This window comes from Lasioglossum baleicum, chromosome 7 (assembly GCF_051020765.1).
Source record: "Lasioglossum baleicum chromosome 7, iyLasBale1, whole genome shotgun sequence".
Taxonomy (NCBI): Eukaryota; Metazoa; Arthropoda; class Insecta; order Hymenoptera; family Halictidae; genus Lasioglossum; species Lasioglossum baleicum.
In genome coordinates, this window is record NC_134935.1 from 391,870 (window position 1) to 415,381 (window position 23,512).

Here is a 23,512-nt window from a genome sequence, read left to right on the forward strand (position 1 = left end):
CTATTGCACTTTTAGGCGGGTAACACTTTTTCTTTTCTGCTAATAGCCTCTTATATGAAGGCCAGTAATTAACATTATATTCTATTGCCTTGTTCCTGAGTGTGATGTATTGGAATTTTGATAGATCAGCCATAATAAAAGTTCTTAATGATCTTTCCGGTGTAAGCTGTCTTCTTTGTACCGAAGTCTTGTTTTTGGAGAAAGCTACAATGTTTCTGATATCCTGATTATTTTCTAAGTCCTCCAGTAATCGTGCTTTCCGATGCATACCGTGTCTTCGCAAATTCATTTTTGTAGCATTTAATAGTTCACTCAAAGAAAAATTATTGACGAGAGATTGGGATCTACGAATTTTTTCCCGGTTACTGCATTCAGAAAATGGTTTTCTGCCTTTACGAATCGATACGGTTGATAACTGTTGCGGTCTTACTACAGACGGCCTATTTGTTGATGGAATATCAGTTGCTACTATATTTGGATATATAAAATCTCGTTCAAGCCATTCATGATTATTTCTAATGAAGTTATCTACCGCGTAACCAGACTTGATCCATTTTTGTTTAAGTTTAGAAGTAAATTTGTTCAATGCCCTTTTAACTGCATCTGAATTTTCGGGAGAAATGTCAATTTGTTCGCATACTTTTTCGTAAAAAAACATTGTTGTAGTGGGTAATCGAATCCCTACGTTACCGACTGTGAGATGGAGAAGTAAGAGCGCTGTGGTGGCGAATGTTCTAGAGTGTGGACGGTACATGATTAAAAATGTCTTCAGAGTGTGAGTGATACTGCTATGTGCAATATGTTTAGATGTACATATATTGTCGTTATTAATAGAGTTATATATTAAATATGGTGTTGAGAAAACGCAATTCCCTGGAGTCTTTATTTATATAGAGAAGTTGAATAACCAACAAACATGTAGTCATTCATATCCCTCTTGTTATTTCTTAATATAGAATATAAATCCTTATTTTTACGATAATTTGACATTTTCTAATTATAAATTAAATCTAGACATAAAAGAAAAAAATGTTTAAGATAATGGTCATACAATAATTCTTGAAGCGTTTTCGTACTTACCAACACGAAGAAAAGTTTGGAATATATTTAGAATAACAGGTTGTTTGGGATTGGCCACGCGTGTCGTAGGATCGTGACGCACAATCCACCACGCAGCCCACGTATTGGCTGATCCTTGCGACATCGCGAGGATCGATGATCGATTAGCAGCGCGCCGCGCTATAGGCCATCGCCGTCGGATCGATTATCGACTGGGCTAATACAGTTTCTATTGGCCCAGCGGCTCATATCGAAAAGTCATTGCCCCGACGGTGAGAGAGAACTTCTCGCTGCTGGTCGATCTAAATCAATCGTTCTTGCTCTCTCTCACGGTAAACGTCGCGCGTCTCTTGACCGGTTTTCGCGAGTAAACATAGTTCGATTCGCCTATCTACGGGATTCACGGCGCTATATGTGTATCTCGCTATCTATCCACCTACAAAAGGAAACTCATCAGTTTTCATCTGAACTCTTTATTGAACTTCTCAGGCCAAAACGAGCTGTGTTTTGGCCCGTTACATCTTGTGTTTTTTGTACAAGTTCTCGGACATTTTGAACGTACCCGACTTGGGTGAATAAAGTTAAAGTTTGACCTCAGTGCTGAGTTTTATCCATCCTAATCCGTAACATTTGGTCCTTCGAGCCGGATACAGTGCTGCAGTGCAACTGAAAATTCAAACTAGACTTTGTTCGACCGTTCTGTGCTTCGACTTGTGCTCTGAAACAATGGCTGACCTTATCGACCACCAGCATCGCATCGCGAGACGGATATCTCGCGTGGTGGCCAATCTAAGGAAGAAAGGAAAGGCCAATATCTACATGGAATTGCTTCAGACTGTCTGCCGCATGCTCGATCAACACTGGGCTGATTACTGCGAGGGCGATTCTGATATTAGAACCGCCTCGGAAACAGATGCCCAATTAACGGAGACCTCTTATTTCAAAGATGATGAGTTCGGTAAGTCACGTATGACTTATCTCGAGCAGGTCGAATCTTTGCACGACATGATTGCCGAACTGAAAGCTGCTGCGACCGTTACGAAGTCGGCGATTTCAAATCCAACGGTCGTCGAGACTAGCTCTACAAGGTCACGCGCTGCGTTGACAACATCGTCTCTGCCAACGTTCGAGGGCCACTACAAGGACTGGCCAGCCTTTCGCGACTTGTTTACGTCGCTTGTAGCAAGCGACCCATCTCTGTCCTCACTGGAACTTCTGCATCATTTGAAGAATTGTTTACAAGGCGACGCCACCGCAGTCTTCAAGAACGTTGCGACAAACGCAACCGACTTCCACGTGGTTTGGGAGAAACTAAACCATTTCTACCACAATCTTCTGCTTTGGGCACAAGCCCAATCTAAATCACTGGCCGACAGGATGCATCCGCCTCTACTCGGACCTCCTGATCACCAAAAATGGCAGCTGATCGGACGGAGACCTGCACAGGAAATAAAATTACGCAATTGCGATCTGAGAACTGTAACTTGCAGTCTGATTTGTGCACCGTACCTCGCACCCAGCTGTCACCTCGCTAAGGTGGAGGAGCCCCTCTCCCCACTGGACTCTCGCATCAGGAGAGTCAGCTGCTTGGCTGACCATCTTCTAGGAGTGGACACACGTCCTGAGGCGGGACCTAAGTCGCCGGAACTCCGAGAGCTCCTCATGGCGGGCGGGTTTCAACATCGCACCTTCAACTGCAGGAGCCTCCTTGACGATCTCTCTACCTCCGAGCTGAAAGGATTCGGCGAATGGGACCTTACCACTCACTGCGTCTTCAGCAACAACGGACTCTCTACCTCGGTCTGCTGCCAATTCTCCACTTCTTCATCCCTCGGGATTTCTGGGTTCCCCGAGCTAGCTGCGCTCGGAGGAAGATATCATCTTCATGTATCCCCTCAGGCTAAGTTGTGGGTCCAAGCTGCCCACAAACGATGCCAGCATGGGGGGACACAAACTGCTCTTTTCACTTTACGACAGAATCGCTGGAGCCTCAGCTGGCTTCCATCGGAGTGCTGGATCCGCATGGCGGGCGGGTTTCCACGTCGCGCGTGGGCACCCAACTCCAGGAGCATTCTGGATGGTCACTCCACCGCAAAGCTGAAAGGAGTCGGTGGATGGGAAGCTCTCATCCTTCACTTCTTTTTCGGCATCAACTGGTTCTCGCGCTCTCGCTCTTGCCTCTGCCAGATTACTGCTGCTTCTCTCCAGAACTCTGGGTTCCCCGAGCGAACTGTGCTCGGCGGAACATCTCCACTGTACGTATCCCCTCTGGCTACGTTGTGGGTCGAAGCTGCCCACAACCGAGGCCTTCATGGGGGAACACAACCTCCCTTGGCAACGCTACGCCAGGAGGGTTGGATCCTCAGCGGTCTTCTGTTGGTAACACCTTGTATCCATCGTAGCACCGTTTGTTTACTCAGCAAAGTGCAATCTGCTCAATCTAAAATTCAAAATTCTTCCGTTAGCTCTAACAACGTTCCCTTTTACAGATCTGAAAGCTATTATGATGCACCTACGCACCTTCGATCCAAGCAGGATCGTGGTCAGCGGAACTCCAGGGAAGGCAACTCCTGGAAATCTAATCTCCCTTCCTCTCCACACTTTGGAGAAATCCGGAAGGCTACGGTCAACTCAGCTAAGCACCACCGACGCAGGATAATCAGAAAGCAGCTACGATCCTTCGAGGAGCTGACCACGCTCCTGACTGGTATCGAAGCTTGCCGTCTCTCAAAATTCGTACTAACCTTGACAGACGACCCTGAGGATCCTGCAGCCCTAACGCCGGGGCACTTCTCAATCGGAGAGCGCATCACCGCTATTTCCGAGCCCAACCTCGAGGAGCCGCCAGTATCCAGGTTATCTCTATGGCATCTGGTTTTAGTCGCAACTTTGCGCCTCTTGACGTCGCCATTTCTTCGACCGGTGCCCAACCTGATCGCTCGGTTGTCGCCGGAAGACGAGGAAAGGGATACTGGAGGAACTCCAGAGGCTGGACTCCCACGCGGTTTTCCGATCCGTAGCTATAAGCGAATTATAGTTTAATCTACTTCGTGGTGGATCACCTACACGATCCACTATTTTTCTAATTTAGCTATCTCAGCTGTCATTCACTCACCTCTGTATCACTGCTCCATCTAAGTTGTAATCTCGCCGATCATCACTTCATCTCACGATCACTTCACTCGGTGCCACTATTACTCGTAGTTTGTTTCAGGTTACTACGCCGCGCGTTTCCGACCCATTCATTCTTCTCAATTTCGTCAATGAATGACGAGACGGGCGGAATGTTTGGGATTGGCCACGCGTGTCGTAGGATCGTGACGCACAATCCACCACGCAGCCCACGTATTGGCTGATCCTTGCGACATCGCGAGGATCGATGATCGATTAGCAGCGCGCCGCGCTATAGGCCATCGCCGTCGGATCGATTATCGACTGGGCTAATACAGTTTCTATTGGCCCAGCGGCTCATATCGAAAAGTCATTGCCCCGACGGTGAGAGAGAACTTCTCGCTGCTGGTCGATCTAAATCAATCGTTCTTGCTCTCTCTCACGGTAAACGTCGCGCGTCTCTTGACCGGTTTTCGCGAGTAAACATAGTTCGATTCGCCTATCTACGGGATTCACGGCGCTATATGTGTATCTCGCTATCTATCCACCTACAAAAGGAAACTCATCAGTTTTCATCTGAACTCTTTATTGAACTTCTCAGGCCAAAACGAGCTGTGTTTTGGCCCGTTACATCTTGTGTTTTTTGTACAAGTTCTCGGACATTTTGAACGTACCCGACTTGGGTGAATAAAGTTAAAGTTTGACCTCAGTGCTGAGTTTTATCCATCCTAATCCGTAACACAGGTACTAAGTCTAGATTAATATATATTAAAATCGAAGGAAACTAAAGTATAGAACACGAAACTACGTAGAAGCTTATAATTTAAGACACACACATATATAAATAAAACTTAAATAACGATAAAACTTGAAATGCACAAAACAAAATAAAAACTTAGTGGTAACTTTCAATATGTTCTTCTCTCTTGGAACGTTTCACTAATACTGATCAGACAGTTCTGTGTGAACTGAATCGAAGCCTCAAGACAAAAGAAACGAAGCCTCGAAACAAAAGAATTTAAACATATCTTTCAAATGTCTTACATTAGTTCGTTGCGGAGTTTCGGCGCTGGATCCAAACGTATACGCATAAGATGACATGCCGCGGATGGATAAAACTATAATAACTTTTGTTCCGTCGCACAGGAACAGTATTCGTAGGTTTCCTTCGGACAGGATTTATGATGCGAACGTGTCTAAATATCCTCCTCAAGGATTAAAGAAACTAGGGTCATTCGGCGACCAGTCAAGGCATCTGTTAATGTTCAGTTTTTATACACCCTCGAAATTACAACGTGTCATAGATTTTGTCCCTCCGAAGGACCGTCCGCGACCGTTACGCAGGGTGTCGAATTACCTATCTCGCCCCACTCCTCCTTCCAGGGGCCTCATTCAGAGCTACGGGAAGGAGGCCCTAGAAGTCGAAGTGTGTACTGATTGGGAATTGCAACTTTCTGCAGGAACCAATCAGTGCATCTTATTTCATATTCGAGAATCCAACGAGCATCGCGCTAGGACTGGAAGACGAAGTCGCTCAGTTGAGTTTTACGCTCTAACGCCGTGACATTCTCCAGTCCTCGGGTAGACAAGGACAACGCACGAGCAGTTGTCTTGTCAATCGTTCATCACACGTGCAAAGTTAGCATCACGGTAGTTCGTTGTCCAGTGATCAGGACACCCGACAAACCGGGATCGCGTCGGTCGAAATCCCTCGCGAACCGGATCAAATCAATCGAGATCCCTCGCGTGCGTTCAATCACAAACGCGAATCCTCATACCATCATCTGCGCGCGTATAAGGCAGGACCTGCTAGATCAGCCTTACTGACGAGTCCACTAGCAGGTCCGGGACGAAACGCTTCCATTAACGTATTCATGCGAATCAATTATTGTCTTTTGCGATAATTCTATCATTTGAACTAGCTGCCCAAGATTAACTTGGCGGACAGTGATCCGGAACATACGCGAACCCACAGTTCCGCGGCAAAACAACTTTAACACTGGGATAGCCTGGGAAATGATTTTTACACGATCTTATAGGGGAAGATCTACTGAAAATATTCTATTTTGTTACAATGCGCGATCCCCCGAGACAAAAAAGATACACCTTGTCAACTGTAACGCATTTTGAGATTTTTCTTTATTTCATTCAACATTATGTTTAAAAGACATTATATACATTAATCATTAATGACGTGCACGATTTCTTATCTCAAAGGAATGCTCTTTAAAACAAACAAAAAATCGAAACCAAATATTAACTGAGCTCCTCAGGACACCACGAAGAAACAGAACAGTTTTTCCGCGTAAAAGATTCTAATTTTAAAATGTCCAACTTTAGGTGTTTGTATAATTTAAATCTGAATGATATTTGATTTATTTTCTTCATTTTCGAAATCTATGAACATTTAAGAAGAGATACATGTCGATGAGATATTAATATGAGAAAGTTGATTTTTGGCAAAATGTCACTGAATTTCTCGATTTGGACCACTGTGCGCCTGGAAGCTTTAGGTGAACCGGTGGCGGAATCCATGATAGTGACCAAGATACCTATGACCTTTTTTTTGGTAGAATTTTCTCACTGTATTTTTTCAACGAAAACATAAAATAAAATGAACATCTGTCTATCCGAACTCTATACAAACATTCCTTTTAAAAAAACGATGACGAACCTGTTATTTTTTTAACATATATCGGCACCCCTTTCGAGCGCCTTTTGAACGAGCCCCCACACGCGTCAACAATTTTCCTGATTTTTCGCTATTTAATTTTTTCTTTTCGGCTACGTGTAGCGGGCGAGGAAATACTCCTATCCTACCTAACGAGTCTACGCTGCCGGGGAGCGTCGGATCGCGAAAGTCGAACACCAGAGGTTTGTACGGCCAACCTCTGGTCTCGCGATTGTCGGGCTCGGTATACTGAGCGAGTAAAACTTCGACTTTTGGAAAAACCCGCGGAGGGGATAATCGGGATCCGACCGCGGTGATCGGTGGGGGGATCACTGAACACTCCAACTATACGTCTATCTTAGCTAGTGCGGTCTGTATCGCAACCTGTAGGTTGCCCCAAATCGATCCTGCCCCCCACGCAAACCTACCATTCGTCTCCACAATTTTCTACCTACGCTGGAACATTAGAAGAAAAGATACTCGCTAAAAACTTACTAAAACCTAAATTTACACTAACATTCACACTAACTATTAACACATATAAAACTAATCTACACCTATTGTCTTATAATTAAACTAGCTAAACTAAACCGCTAATTATTTCCGCTAAAAATTTTAAAGTACAAACACACCGATTTCCGGCAGAAATAAGGTCCTAGGCTGGTAGGACGCCTACCGGAACGGGTCACCACACGAATGACTTATTTTTAATATTTTCAGTAGACGAGAAACTGAAAAATCATTCCAAACTCCGAACAAAAGAATAAAAAAAAATAAAAAGAAATCCAGAGCTACGCATGAAAGATCACCGAGGTAAAAGATACTTATGACCTTGCCAGCGTCGTACAGTCATTTCATCACGACATGGCAATCAACAGCACCGGATGACTGCAAGCTGACTAATTTAGTTAAAAGACTACTCGTTAGGAGTCTAGATATCTGGCGCAAGAAAAGGATGTGAGCGAAGCACTAGCAGCCATGAAACCGTTCAAGAACAAGTACAAGAAGAAACAGGTTCAACATCCCTCCAGGGAAACTGGCGTGACTAAGAAAAAAGGTATAGATGTCTGTCTCAAGTGCGGAAAGCCAGGGCACTGGGCACGTGGCTGTAGAGCGGACAAGGTGAACGAACAGAGCAATGATAACATGCCCAGAGGCCAAGCCTTGACTGCACAAGCAACGCTATGCTTGGATCAATCGCAGTGCAATACAGAGATATGGTATCTCGACTCTGGAGCGACAGATCACATGTGCAATAAAAGGCAACCTCAGCCAGTAAACGTCGGCAAGAAAAATGAATCTGTGTACGCCCTGGGAAGAGGAGACATAAACATTTTGGCCTTTGATGGAATGGGTTGGACAGAAAAACATCTGTCACAGGTTCTTTTCGTGCCGAATTTAAGATGCAACTTGTTTTCAGCCGGAGCAGCATTAGATAAGGGCTTAATTCAAATCTCAACTGCTGAAGGCTGTCGATTCGAAAAGAATGGGATTGCAGTTGCAGTGGGAGTACGGAAATACAAGCTATGCGAGATGCAGTTTAGGATGCTCGTTCCTGGCAGCAGTGAGACGCAGGCCAATTTCACCTGCAAGGTTGGTCTTCAGACCTGGCATGAGAGACTTGCTCATCAGAATGTTTGCCAAGTAAAGCAGTATCTGAAGATTGAGGGAATTCACATGAATGAGCAGGGCGATTTCTTTCGTGAAGCGTGCGTTCATGGTAAGGCACATAGACTACCTTTTCCGAAGCGTAAGTTGCTCGTCGGTCGCTTTCGTTGGCGGCACGCTTTGACGAGATAGCTGGTGGTACACCTTGGCCTTCAGAGTGGCGGTACGCCGTGCTCTGCTTCGGTGGAACGTAGTTCGTCACCGGCGGAGTGCTCCCATGGAACAGGAATAAAGATTAACAGAATGGCGGTACGCGCCGTGTTCTGTCCGGTGGAACGTAGTTCGTCACCGACAGGAATACTTACAGAGGATAGTATCGGGATCGATGAGTTCTGAGTCACGTCTCAGATCAGAAGAGCTCGTGCGTGGCAGCTTTTATAGCTCTTCGATCGTTGGCTCGAGTGGTGGTGCGGTGCGGTAATTCGCGATTATTTCACACGAGGTTCTCACGCGCTTGGGAAAATTCGTCAACTGATTCCAATCGGTGTTCGTTTCGTGGCGCGATGATCGCGCGGTGCGGGCCACGCGTCGGTGATGCGTGACGGCGCGGTTCGGTCTCGGTCGGCTATGTTCGGCCTGTCCGGTGCAGGTCTGTTACATGGAAAATATGCAAATTTAATCTATTGCAGACAAAGTTCAAGTTCTGATTATAAAGAGATTTATATCTTGCACTTTCATTTTCTATTTTAATACATGGACATTCATTACTTCTATTGGTTGTATACGTGACACTGTAGATACTTACTTCTGATACACAAGGCATAGTTACACTTGGAACTCCAAGAATTTCCAACAAAGCAAAAAAAAACACTGCCAAAATGTTTAGAACAGACACTTGAATGAGCAGAGGGTTCAAAATTTTCACAATTGTAAGGAGGTTCGGAGGCTCGACACGACACCTTGTGATCCGTTGCTCGCTCGCAGGGAACTGTTTATTTAACAAAATCTGAACGTAACATACATTTGTTAAATATTTAAGAAACACATTGATTCTGGCGAAATTTCCATCTATATGGATGATTTTCTGATCGCGACAGAAACTATAGAACAACACTTACAAATATTAGAAAAAGTTTTTAAGTTGCTTGTCGCTAACAGATTAGAATTACGGTTAGACAATGTCGATTCATGCAAACGAAGTTAATTAAGGATTAGAAGCAGTTAAAAATTTTCCAATTCCGTGTAATGTACGAGATGTACAAAGTTTCTTGGGAATGTGCTCTAGTCCAGGCAACGAAGAGTTATAGAGGGAAATGGAAGGAACACAATTTTTGACTTTGGGACTTTGTTTGGACTAGTTAGGAGGTAAACATACTAAATGTCCCTACTCCTAGGAGGTGAGCGGGGTGCAGGGGGGCACGTAGAAGGTCCCCTTTTTTGGTTTTCCGCTTATATCTCGGAAACTATGCGTCCTAGCGATAGGACCATTCTATACGAAATTAAAGCTGACAAAATGTGCCACAAGATTGATTCGATTCCGTTTTTCGCTATCTCGCATGGTTACCGAGATATCCGCGCTCAAAGTTCACTAATTATGAAAAAGAAAATAGCCGGGTGAAATTCGCCCCCGGCGGGATTTTAATCGAGCTTGAACCATTCGATAGCCTACCCAAAAAGACCCCTCTCTGACAAGTTTCAGCCCCATATCTCATCTGTAAGGGTAGTTATTGAGAAAGTCGAAATGTCAGTTTTTGGCCCATTTTCCCTATATATTGGCAATTAAAAATTCTGAAAAATATCTGACACATTTCGGATATCAAGCCACATATTAGGTTTCATTTCCAGATTTTTCCGTTGCAAACTATGGTTGTAAAAAATGAAAAACACGAAAAAAAATCGAAAAAATGCAGATTTCATATAAAAGTAGGTCTCGTACCACTTTAGAATTAATTTAGCAATGAGATATTATAAAAAGTATTATACTCAATTTTTTTCAGATTTTTGTGAATTATGCCATAATGTTGAAAAAATAAAAACCACTTTTTTCGGCGTTTTTCCCAAGTTACACTAATTTCTTCTAGTACGAATAATAGTAGTGATAGTAGAATAATAGTAGTAATAGTAGTAAGAACCGAAAAAACATCTGATTAACTTGGAAAAAAGTCTTCAGCGGTTCCGCAACCGAAGACCATAGCTTTTTTTTTCAGTATGTTTATTGCAGGGAAAAATAATACAATCTTATAATTAGTATCAATAAAATCAACAAACATATAAAAAATACCACGCAATATTGCTTTGTTGTTCTAAATGTTCGCTCGCATACGAAGCTCTTAGAATTACTTTCTTTGGACGGTGGTTATGCTGTTAGGAACTGTAATAATTATTTACTATATTAGTAGGTTATATATAAACTAGAGGAAGTATGGGGTGTGGGGGTGGGGGAAAAAATTTGTTCCTTTATTAAAAACCCCCGTATCAGTCTTTGGTGTATTGTCTTAAAACTAACTTAACATTAATCTTAAACGTAGGTTTATATACATATATACATGGAACAGAAAAAAACAAAAACAAAACGAGAAAAGAAGCAATTAAGAAAGGGGGTCATTCCATGCCGAATCGATCACGTTTTGCAGGCACCATCGCCGATTTTGTTCTAACTGAAATATGTTGTAGTCCATGCGAAATTAGCGGGGGTTTAAGTAATCATTTTGCCGGTTTCGAATTTTTTTAGAAATGGCAGGCCTTCAAAGATTTCAATTTGTGCCCATTTCGGCGAAAACGGGCCTCACTTACGAATTTTTATCTCAAGAACGGTTTGTCCGATTGAGCTAAATTTTTTTTGTTTTATTCGGAAAGGATTGGGCTATTACAAAATAATTTTTTCAACCTCGACAATCAACTTTATAATGTCGAAAAATTTAAACAAATTCTTCTTTTGCGTTTTTTTCGATGATGGGGCGGAGTGATTTAAATTTTGAAAACTAGAGGGTTATTGTTGCTCGCTCGCTTCGCTCGCTCGCGAGTAGGCTTGTTTTTGCTCGCTCGCTTTGCTCGCTCGCGGATAGGACTGCTCTTGCGAAAGGATTAGTGGTACGCATGGCTAGTAGTACCTATAGCTATTAATGTTTTTTTTTTATTTGGTGTGTGACTCTCCACGAGCCACAAAAAGAACTTCCCGATTCGTTAGTTGCAGTATATTATTATCATTATTAAGTGTACGTTTTAAGAAGATTATACGTTTTCAGGAAAATTCAATAGTTTTCTACTTATCAAAATGTTTGCTATATGGCGTCGCATTGAACGAACATCGCAGGCTCGTTGCTCGCTTGGTTCCTTGTTATAGCATACTAATGTTGCAAAATAAATTGTCTTAATTAGTTTTTCGCAGTATTGATCTTGGTTTTCTTCGAAACTGTTAATTTAAATTGTCCCAAAATATATAAACCGCGCTCAATTTTGAAACTCTGCTCAGTGCTACATACAACATTTGTAAAGTTCGCCTTTCTGATTTTTTAAAATCCAAACATACTTTCTCGTATGTTTGTCCCTGACTTTTATGAATCGTAATCGCTTCAGCAGGAACCACTGGAAATTGACTACGTGTGATTTGATATTTTTCCTCACTCGACATATTTACTTGATTCGATATTTTTATTATTGGTGTAAAATTTTGATCAATATTTGCATTTTTCATATAATCACGATAACGAGTTCTTACTTTCACTCCTACTCTGGCCAATTGAAAATCTAACCACAATATAGACGGAATTTTAGTATTTTCTTGAAAAGTAATAAATTTTAATATTCCGCATGTGTGTGTATGCTCCATTAACCAATCCGTTTTCAACATCAATGTTATTAATAATTATCGTATAATTTATATTAATTTTCAATTTAATCTCAGTTAATAATTCGTTTTGAACTGATTGTTTTTTTAAAGATTGTGTAACAAACCTGCACTAGGCAAGCTTGTTACGAACGGCTGATCCCCGAAAGAACCCGAGGTACCCCGAGATCCACCGATCCACACCGGTATAAACAACACTTCCCCGAAACTCCTTGATCAAAGTGTCATCCACCAAAAACCCAAATATACACAAAAACCAGTAGAAAAACCATAGAACACACCTTACCTCACCACCAACCCTCACCTTCAAACAGTACATTTTGGGGAGTATAAAAGGCCTCCGAAATAGGCCAAATCATCGCAGTCCTGGTTAGGCGACCTAAGCATCTACCGCGCACCAGGTACCCGATCCCTCGACGACGACGTCGTAACCAGTCCGCCGGAAAAATACCGCTCCTCCAACGAGACGTTGAGACCAGCCCGCCGGAAATCTCCCGTTCCTGCACAACACGTAAGACACCGTTCCCGCGACGAAGACGTCGACCACGATACCAAGTATCTCCTGCAACACCGTTCCCTCGACGAAGACGTCGACACCAGTACCGACTGCCTCCAGTAGCACCGTTCCCTCGACGAAGACGTCGACCCCTGACACCCGCTCCTGTGCCGAAACGTCACCTACCGCACACACCGAACCCCTCTGTCACCGTTCCTGTGACGAGACGTCACCTCCTGCACCGCACCCCGCTAGCACCATTCCTGCGACGAGACGTCGCCCCCCCCCGCACCGACCCTCACTGCCGCCGTTCCTGTGACGAGACGTCACCCCCCCTTGCACCGAACCCCGTCGACACCGCTCCCGTGACGAGACGTCACCCCTTCGCACCGAACCCCCGTTCAAGCACCGTTCCTGTGACGAGACGTCACCCCTCGCACCGAACCCCCGTTCAAACACCGTTCCTGTGACGAGACGTCACCCCCTTGCATCGAACCCTCATTCAAACACCGTTCCCGTGACGAGACGTCACCCCCTTGCATCGAACCCTCGTTCAAACACCGTTGCTGTGACGAGACGTCACCCCGCGCACCAAACCCCCGTGCAAACACCGTTCCTGTGGCGAGACGTCACCCTCTGGCACCGAACCCCGTCGAGCACTGCTCCCGTGACGAGACGTCGCCCCGTACCGACATACACTGTCGCCCGTCCCGTGACGAGACGTCACTTCCTGCACCAAGCCCCATTAGGGCCGGTCCTGTGGCGAGACGTCACCGAACCACCGCGGACACCGCTCCCGTGACGAGACGTCACCTCCTACGCTGAAACCCTCAAACACACTGGTCCTCCGGCACCAAGTCGACCCCACCGTCCGCCTCTCCACGGCGATCCTGCGATCACCACCCGTTCTCACCGTAATGACAAGGTGGCGAGCTTAGCTTTATCACGGAAACATCGTCTTGTTTATTTCATACCTTTCCACCACGTCTTCCCCTCCGGCCGCACTACGCGAACCCCGGCACGGCGAGCTATTCCCGCACTAAGGAAACCCCGGGTAGAACGAACCGATAACACGCGAGAAAGCGGCCGCGTTACAATTGTAATATAAATTTTTTTTGTACTTTCATCGATATTCTTTGAAAATGTATTCTCGGGGGTAGAGATGATTAACTCACTCTTGCATTGTGTTTGACGCGTACCGGCCGCGAGCGGGAGACCGCGGTAAAGGATCGCTTGCCCAGAGAGAGATTCGAAGTCGAAACTCCGATCATAAGAACACGCTCACGTGTTTGGCGTTTTTCAATATCAGCTGTACGGATTTGACATCGAACCGAGGTGAACGAACTCATAGGTAAACGCCGAGCCGACCGCGTGTGTACTAAACACGGCAGCAGTAACCATGAGGGGCATCCTTCGAACTCGCCCGCTACCGTTCTCGGCTCCTTTTCCAAAACAGCGTCAACTGTCGAACTGTCGTCCAATGTCAGCAATTAAAACGTTTATTTCAAATTCCCCACTCCGTCCTAGTTCCGAACAACCAGCCTGCCCACTATAAATAGCAGCGCAAATTCGCAGGGGTCCGTCTTTTGTATCCGCTAGTATACTACTATACAACGTCGTCTTTCGCCGCGAGCAAAGTTAAACCGTTCGATCATTGAGCGTAACAATCCTCCGCGTCCGAAGCTGTAAGACATCAAAAGCCCCGCGGAGTATTTTGTAACTTATACTACCACGTCAGTGGACAACTTCCTTGTACAGTTTAAAATTCATATTGGTTAATTAAAATTGTTGCGGAGTTCGTAGAAACTCGGCCTCCATTGAGTAATACGCTGAGTCTGAATACCACCTCGATTCCTTCCGCAGTAGAAACGACTATTTGGTCAATTAAGACGCCGACACCTCAGTCAGGGTTCGGTGCAACACATTGGGATAATTTTCGATTATTGTAAGCGGAAACATCATCATAAGGTACAAAAAAAATTAAAAAATTGAAAAAAAAATTTTTTGTGTGATTACGTTTGTTTCTTAGGTGGAAACTTTCCGTTCTTTCGTATAAATTGCATTGTTGAATGAACTTCTTTCGAATAAAACTAAAAAAACTAAAAAACTACTTGACCAAAATGGACCAAAATCTAATCAGCTCTAAGTCACAGCGGGGCACATCGATTGCATCATTCATCATCCTGATCGCGTTGTTACTTTTTCTGAAAACGTTAACGAAAAATTTAATAACATAGAAACAGACATACGCACACACACACACACACACACACACGCGAACATTTTGCTGAAAATAGTCTAAAATGACTGCAATGACCATGAAACGTGAAGATCTGCTAAAAAATCGATTTTCGATTTTCGGGGTCATTACAATAACTTCCCTATAAAATCGGGAAGTTAAAAATATGGTTACATTCCTGGAACTTTCCCCTTTAAAATGAGCCCTTAAACAAGATGGTATCTTTAAAACAGAGCCATCATCATCGCACGAGCAAGTATTGCATAGCAGTTCTTTATTCGATAATGGGGTTAAGCTATGGAAGCTTCTAGTGCTTCTAATTGGTAATGTTGTTGCAAAGCGAGCTTGTAAACAATCAGCATGTTTGTTATTGTAACCAAGAGTGGTTACTAATATTGTCCTCCAGGTATAAATAGGGTTATTTAGTCGTATACAGTCTGCTGGCATTTTCTTGAGACCAGCGATATGGACAACGGACCATAATAGCCGTGCGCTGGACTCGCCTCTACCTGAAACCAGGGCTTCGGAGTCGGAGTCGTGGAGTCGGAGTTTGGGAGTAATTGCTGATGACTGGAGTCGGAGCCGGATTAAGAAATAGCTATATATCGACCCCCGGAGTCGGAGTCAGAGTCGGAAAAAATGTGTCGACTCCGACTCCAACTCTGACTCTTTTGTTTATAAATCATTAATAGATTTATGTATACAATTGCTAATATTCGATTTACAGTACAGACGTATTGTATATGTATATACCTCGGTGCTATGTAGAGAAGAAACAGTTAAAGTTATGGTTAGTTCACTGCCAAAAAGAGAAAAGACAGCCCTAAAAGCAACAAGTGTCTCGTGTCTCTATGAAATATTAGAGATTATATTAATTTTCGAAAATGGAAACTTTATCTTTAGTATTTCTCAAACTGATACGTATTTTCTAACTATTTCCTGAAAATGAGAAAGTAACAGTCGTGTTGTGTTGTATCAGAGTTATCTGTTCCACATTCTTGGACTTTAATACTTTAATACAAATATTTAAACTATTTATGCAGTTTTATTACAACTCTTAATTATTTTGAGTACATATTTTTTCAAGTTGGAGAGTCGGAGTCGGAATCGGAGTCGGAGTCGGAAAAAAAGAGATGGATTGGAGTTGGAGTCGGAGTTATGAATTTTGTCTACCGACTCCGAAGCCCTGCCTGAAACGGAGGTACACGGCATCCTTTACCAGCTCATTGTGACGCCAATTTTAAAGATACCATCTTGTTTAAGGGCTCATTTTAAAGGGGAAACTTCAAGGAATGTAACCCTCTAGTTTTAAAAATTTAAATCACTCCGCCCCATCATCGAAAAAAACGCAAAAGAAGAATTTGTTTAAATTTTTCGACATTATAAAGTTGATTGTCGAGGTTGAAAAAATTATTTTGTAATAGCCCAATCCTTTCCGAATAAAACAAAAAAAATTTAGCTCAATCGGACAAACCGTTCTTGAGATAAAAATTCGTAAGTGAGGCCCGTTTTCGCCGAAATGGGCACAAATTGAAATCTTTGAAGGCCTGCCGTTTCTAAAAAAATTCGAAACCGGCAGAATGATGACTTAAACCCCCCCTAATTTCGCATGGACTACAACATATTTCAGTTAGAATAAAATCGGCGATGGTGCCTGCAAAAAGTGATCGATTCGGCATGGAATGACCCTAGGGCATTTGAGCCGTCGTTGCCGTACATGGATCTGTGTTGGCGCAGATGTCTGGCTCTTCTGTCTTTGAGCTCTCTCGTATAAGAATCATTTGGGGAGAGCCACCAGCATCTTTTAGGATCAAAACGATGGTCATCGTGGTAATCTATTAGAGGGGTTGACGTAGAGAATTTGAACATCTCTCTGTTTGACTCGAAGTCATGGTGGTGGTACGAAATGCGTTTATTTGCTTTATTCCGTTTCCAGTGATATATCAAGTTTATATATTATCAGAATTTTGTATTATTCCGGTTTTATCACAGTATAGGAAGGCGTAGGGGTTGATGTAGCCGGTGGAGATCTGACGTTGTGATATTGCTGGGTCTTGGTGGGATAGGGTTTGTGTTATGTTATTGTCTATGGAGGGGAGTTTAATGAAGTAAGATCGTACTGTTTTTAAAATGAAGGAGTCAATTCTTGGGATATTTGCCGTGTTGTAGATCACTTTGTTGCTCACATAGTGTTGCCAGTTGGAACTTTGGGTGCGGTAGAGTTTGAGGATGCTCTTAGGCATTTTCTTTCCAAACATCGAATCTTTTCCATCATTGTATGATTGCAGTTCCACCAGATTGGGGCTGCGTATGTAATAATTCGTCTGACTAATAGCATGTATAGAATAACTTTTGTTCTCGGTGCTAGGTGTTTGTTGTAAAAAATTCGGCTATTTGCAAAGAATGCCTGTTGAGCTTTGATGATTTGTAGTTCGATGTGTTTGTTTCCTCGTAGTAGGTAATCTACAGGGTGTCTCAAAATTAGGTCCGGAGCCGAAAATGGGAGGTTCCTGAGGTCATTTCAAGCGACATTTTCCTTTGAAAAAATGTCGTCCGCGGCTTCGTTAACGAGTTATTAACGAAAAACACGGACCAATCAGAGCGCGAGCTAGACGCGTGCAGCCCGGCGCGCCGGCAGCCGAGTGTCGGTGGCACGCCGCGATGTCGCAATGAACAAAAGTTTCTCGATGATGTGAATCCTCGCCAATTTCGATAAGCTTTGGATATGTTGTCAATACCATGATTCTGAACAACATTTCCCTTTACAGTTTCTGTCGATCAGCTTTAGTTTATGATATTATTGTAAAAATTTGTAATTGTAAATCGATCGATGTACTATTTCCTATCCGATTTCGATAAGCTTTGGATATGTTGTCAATACCATGATTCTGAACAACATTTCCCTTTACGGTTTTTGTCGGTCGGCTTTAGTTTACGATATTATTGTAAAAATTTGTAATTGTAAATCGATCGATGTATTGTACATACTATCTCCTCGCCGATTTCGATGAGCTTTATTTCAAAGGAAAAAGATATTTAAAACATCGAATTTATAACATATTTCAAAGTCATCGAAATCGGTGAGGACCCACATCATCGGCAACTTTACCCGAACGATAGAAGAAGCACAAACTTATTGAATTAAAAACTCACTTATTCAGCCGTAAATCCATTTGACTACCACATACAACCACCACACTTTCACATAATTGTTGAACTCGTAGCACACTTTTATAACTCGTATCGATATCGAACGAAATTACTTACTCCGACGCGGAAAGAGTTCGATGCTCTTCGCGATGCCGCGCGAAACTGTGCTCTCCCAGCGTACAATGTATTCGATGAAGGCGTCGTTTAAAACAAATGAAATCGTTTCCAAGGAGATATTGATTTTTCGAGAACCATATGGCATTGATTTTTCTAGAATCATATGATTCTCGAAAACACCGATTCTTGACGAACGAACGATGCCATGGACGAGATATCTCGTGTATCCTTATGCACACACCGCTAGATCACGTATACGTACGCGAGGACTGCAAGGCTCCGGGATTAGACTTCTGATTTCTCAATAATGCAAAGACGGGGTTTTTTAGTAGTCAAAATCGCTAGACGAAAGATCAATCTAGGATGCGATCATTCTCAGAAGTCCTATTTTTACGATTACGAGCAATGGTTTTGCAATATTCGGCTGCATGTTGTCCGTCGAAGAGGCTAGAACGCCGCACAGTGGGACCTTTCGTCCAAATCGGAGGCAAAATCAAAGAACTTTCGGTAGAAATGAGATATGTAGAGCGATGAAATATTTTTTAAATTAAAGCTGAAACTTTGCAGAACACGGGAAAAATAGGGAGATTATGGTAAGAACATTTTTTAACGTTGAGAAAATTCATTAAACATGTAGAATTTCAAGAAATCTATTTTGCAATATCCTGAGGTCGTAGAAAAATTTTGAGACCAGATTTGAAATCAGCGTGAAAAAATTGACGGGAAATGAAGTACAGCATCTCCAGGAAAAAATTTTTCCGCGCGTGGTATTGGAAAAACCACAATTTTCACGAAATTGTGCAAGTTTAACGAATTTTCTCAACGTTAAAAAACGTTCTTACCATAATCTCCCTATTTTTCCCGTGTTCTGCAAAGTTTCAGCTTTAATTTAAAAAATATTTCATCGCTCTACATATCTCATTTCTACCGAAAGTTCTTTGATTTTGCCTCCGATTTGGACGAAAGGTCCCACTGTGCGGCGTTCTAGCCTCTTCGACGGACAACATGCAGCCGAATATTGCAAAACCATTGCTCGTAATCGTAAAAATAGGACTTCTGAGAATGATCGCATCCTAGATTGATCTTTCGTCTAGCGATTTTGACTACTAAAAAACCCCGTCTTTGCATTATTGAGAAATCAGAAGTCTAATCCCGGACCCTTGCAGTCCTCGCGTACGTATACGTGATCTAGCGGTGTGTGCATAAGGATACACGAGATATCTCGTCCATGGCATCGTTCGTTCGTCAAGAATCGGTGTTTTCGAGAATCATATGATTCTAGAAAAATCAATGCCATATGGTTCTCGAAAAATCAATATCTCCTTGGAAACGATTTCATTTGTTTTAAACGACGCCTTCATCGAATACATTGTACGCTGGGAGAGCACAGTTTCGCGCGGCATCGCGAAGGGCATCGAACTCTTTCCGCGTCGGAGTAAGTAATTTCGTTCGATATCGATACGAGTTATAAAAGTGTGCTACGAGTTCAACAATTATGTGAAAGTGTGGTGGTTGTATGTGGTAGTCAAATGGATTTACGGCTGAATAAGTGAGTTTTTAATTCAATAAGTTTGTGCTTCTTCTATCGTTCGGGTAAAGTTGCCGATGATGTGGGTCCTCACCGATTTCGATGACTTTGAAATATGTTATAAATTCGATGTTTTAAATATCTTTTTCCTTTGAAATAAAGCTCATCGAAATCGGCGAGGAGATAGTATGTACAATACATCGATCGATTTACAATTACAAATTTTTACAATAATATCGTAAACTAAAGCCGACCGACAAAAACCGTAAAGGGAAATGTTGTTCAGAATCATGGTATTGACAACATATCCAAAGCTTATCGAAATCGGATAGGAAATAGTACATCGATCGATTTACAATTACAAATTTTTACAATAATATCGTAAACTAAAGCCGATCGACAGAAACTGTAAAGGGAAATGTTGTTCAGAATCATGGTATTGACAACATATCCAAAGCTTATCGAAATCGGATAGGAAATAGTACATCGATCGATTTACAATTACAAATTTTTACAATAATATCATAAACTAAAGCTGATCGACAGAAACTGTAAAGGGAAATGTTGTTCAGAATCATGGTATTGACAACATATCCAAAGCTTATCGAAATTGGCGAGCATTCACATCATCGAGAAACTTTTGTTCATTGCGACATCGCGGCGTGCCACCGACACTCGGCTGCCGGCGCGCCGGGCTGCACGCGTCTAGCTCGCGCTCTGATTGGTCCGTGTTTTTCGTTAATAACTCGTTAACGAAGCCGCGGACGACATTTTTTCAAAGGAAAATGTCGCTAGAAATGACCTCAGGAACCTCCCATTTTCGGCTCCGGACCTAATTTTGAGACACCCTGTATATGTATCCCAAGATATTTTACTATTTTTTTGTGGTATTGGTTTTTTGGTATTAGTGCCGGGGACTGTGGTTGAAATACTGAATTCTTTACTACCCGCTTTCGGTTTTGAAGAAAGTTGATCTAGTGGTTTTCTAAACAGTCCGAAGACCATAGCCGCTGCACCAACCGGCGCCGTTACAATTACCTTTGAAATATTGGGATATATGTTCTGTGACGTTGCCTCTTTTCGCTCGGCTTTCTGACCGGCGAAAGCGGTCAACCCCGAGAATTTACAGCCGCTGAGGACGGGCCGTGCGCGGCCGCTCGGACACGGTCCTCTCGGGACAAATGTAATTGACGAGAAGGGTCGAAGGAAACGCTAACCTATTGTTCGGGCGCCAGGTACTCGGAAGTACCGCACTAAAGAACACCAAACTCTCGTGTTCGCGGATCGAACACGAACTTCGACTCTTCTCGCAATCACCGACGGAATTCTAAGACACGAACAGCCAGGAGTTCGGACACAGGGAATAACGGGGACAGCCCTCGCGGCAGGACGGGTCTCGCAGGTCGGAAATGAATTCGACAGTTTAGGGCTCGAATGAATTTATTCGTGGTTAAGTGGATAAATTACAGGTGGGCGGCCACGTGGCCGCGAACCGGGAGTCCGCGCTCCTAATACACTTTGGCGATGGATGTTCGATCGCGGAACGCGTTGTCGAGATTTCGCGAATAAGATTGGTACGGTACGACGGTACCATGCAAGTCTCGCGAGAGACGAGAATTCGCGGAACGCAGATGTACGGCGCAGTTTCGACGGACCGTCGCGAGATTGCCGAGCGCGAACGACGTTACTTTACCGAATTCGCTAATTATCGAACTTATCCTTTTCCGACGCGGCTCCTTAAGGAAGACTTCCGACTAATTGAAGGGGAGACTACTCGCCAAAGCTCACAGCGTTCTCTGAGAGACGCGAGCACTAAGCACGAGGCCAAATGCCTCGGCTATCACCAATTGTTCGAGGACGATACGCACTCGCCTCGTCATCGCACTAAATATCGAGCCAACACGAAAATACGACCGAGGATCACTTTGTCGACTTACCGTGACGATTTCTCTTTCGCCGGATTCCCACGGAAGGCCGGAACTCTCGCCTTCTTCTCCGGAATCAAGGTGCACGGGAGTCAACTCGCGTAAAACCACCCGCGACGCGTACAATTATTCTGATCGACGGTAATCGGAATCGAAGAAGCGAGAATGCGGAAGTAAAGATGACTACTCGACTCGGTAACCAGCGCGACAGTGACACGCGGATCGCTTCGACGGAGCGCTTCGATTCTCGATCTCCCCACTCCTGTCGTCCTACCGAAATTTACTAGGGGCGCACCCGCAACGCAACTAATACTAGATGCAGGACCGAACTTTCGGAACAGGTCTTCGGGCCCCCGACCTGTATCAACAATTCATGATCGCCGTCGGCGACCGGGGAGGCCAAGTCCTCCCAGGCGCTCCTCCGCACCACCTTCGCCGGGGTCAAATCTAGGCGGGATGAGACGACGGCGGGACCACCAAAATGCCCGATGTTCTGCAATTGTGACCCCTTCGTCCCACATCGTCGCCTCCGAGTTCCTCTGTTCGTGTGCGGCGGTGCCCTTTGCTACCTCTCCGGATCCGGAATGTTTTTGATTGTGGCCAATAATTCGTGCGGTTGATCCTTTGGTGTGGGGCGCCCTTACGGTGACAGTCGCTCCCTAGGCACGCTTCTGAAAGTGGCCACTCTCGGCGCGTGCAACAGATGGTATTAAGGGCGCTCTTTGATCTTAATAACTTCCTTAAGGAGCGTTCAATCTTGCGGGTGGTTTTCGCTATCACTAACGGTCGGTCCGGTCCACTCCCGATACGGTTATTTGACCGTTTCTCAAACGGAGAAGTGACGTCGCAGGCTTGCAACGTCACAGTTCATAGTATTAATTTCATTTTTTGTACTACGCAAGTTTTATAGTCTGAAACATAAGAATGATTAATATTACTGTAACGTCCGTCACCGGACTCCCTCCTTATATTTGCATCACACACACAAGCAGATACATTACAAATTATTATTAATATTTGAGAGGACTACTTTCCACCCTACGTCATCACTTTGGAATGTGATCCCGTCAGGCTCCAGAGATTTCGAGAATAACAATTTCAAGGCCTGCTCACCCAAGCGTGCGATTCTATTGTTTCCCCCACGGATCCACTGCCTGCTCTCTCAACCATGAAATCCTTCTATTGTTTCCGCCCCCAAAATCCACCTGGCAACAGGCCCATAAAAGCCAGGATCGGAGAGCAGAGCAGCAGTATTTCGGGAGTTTTCGACAGTTATTCAAAATTATCAGCACTAGTCAGTAGTCAGTCGAGAGTAGCCAGTCAGTCGAGAATAGTTAGACGATAATAGTCAGTCGAGAGCAGCCTCAACGATACAGTTCGAATATTTATTCAATATTCACGCAGCCGTCTCCAAGCTGCGTTTACAACGATCCAATCTCCTGGCAGAACAGTTCTCATTCATGAAACAAATCGGGAAGCTATAAATTATTTATAGCTGATAACCGTGGTCTGAGAGAACGCTTCCTTCTCCAAAAGTCTCCTCTACGTTCACGTGCGGTTTATACAACGTTTTATTCATCGAAATCGCGTACCGGGCCCGATATCGTTTTCTCCCTCGAATTAGGCGGACTTGGTTCAGCCGTTCGAGCCAACGATCCAACCCCGAATTAGGCGGACTTGGTCTAGCCGTCCGAAAATTCCCAAATCCCGGCTCAAACCCTCAACGATCGAATCGTCGAATTCAATTCAATCTCTCTCTCG

General features: G+C 43.8%; 2 protein-coding genes and 1 long non-coding RNA gene across 4 annotated transcripts in view; 2 read left to right on the forward strand and 1 right to left on the reverse strand.

Annotated features, from left to right (window-relative positions):
* LOC143210458 (uncharacterized) overlaps positions 1 to 23,512 on the forward strand; it is a 325,244-nt gene that overhangs the window by 225,631 nt on the left and 76,101 nt on the right. The gene's annotated exons all lie outside the window — the stretch shown is intronic.
* LOC143210476 (uncharacterized) lies at positions 7,820 to 8,641 on the forward strand. Its single transcript, XM_076427370.1, has one exon. The coding sequence runs from the start codon at positions 7,820 to 7,822 to the stop codon at positions 8,639 to 8,641; it is 822 nt and encodes a 273-aa protein (XP_076283485.1).
* LOC143210915 (solute carrier family 25 member 16) overlaps positions 20,659 to 23,512 on the reverse strand; it is a 60,125-nt gene continuing 57,271 nt past the window's right edge. Inside the window, exon 7 of one of the 2 annotated variants that reach the window (XM_076428197.1) lies at positions 20,659 to 22,662. In XM_076428197.1, coding sequence (XP_076284312.1) covers positions 22,656 to 22,662 — 7 coding nt within the window. In that variant the 3' untranslated portion in view covers positions 20,659 to 22,655. The remainder of the gene's footprint in view (positions 22,663 to 23,512) is intronic. The other variant, XM_076428195.1, reaches the window with a different exon arrangement.

Coding starts and splice junctions, on each gene's coding strand:
- LOC143210476 (XM_076427370.1), top strand. CDS start 7,820: ATGAAACCGTTCAAGAACAAGTACAAGAAGAAACAGGTTCAACATCCC.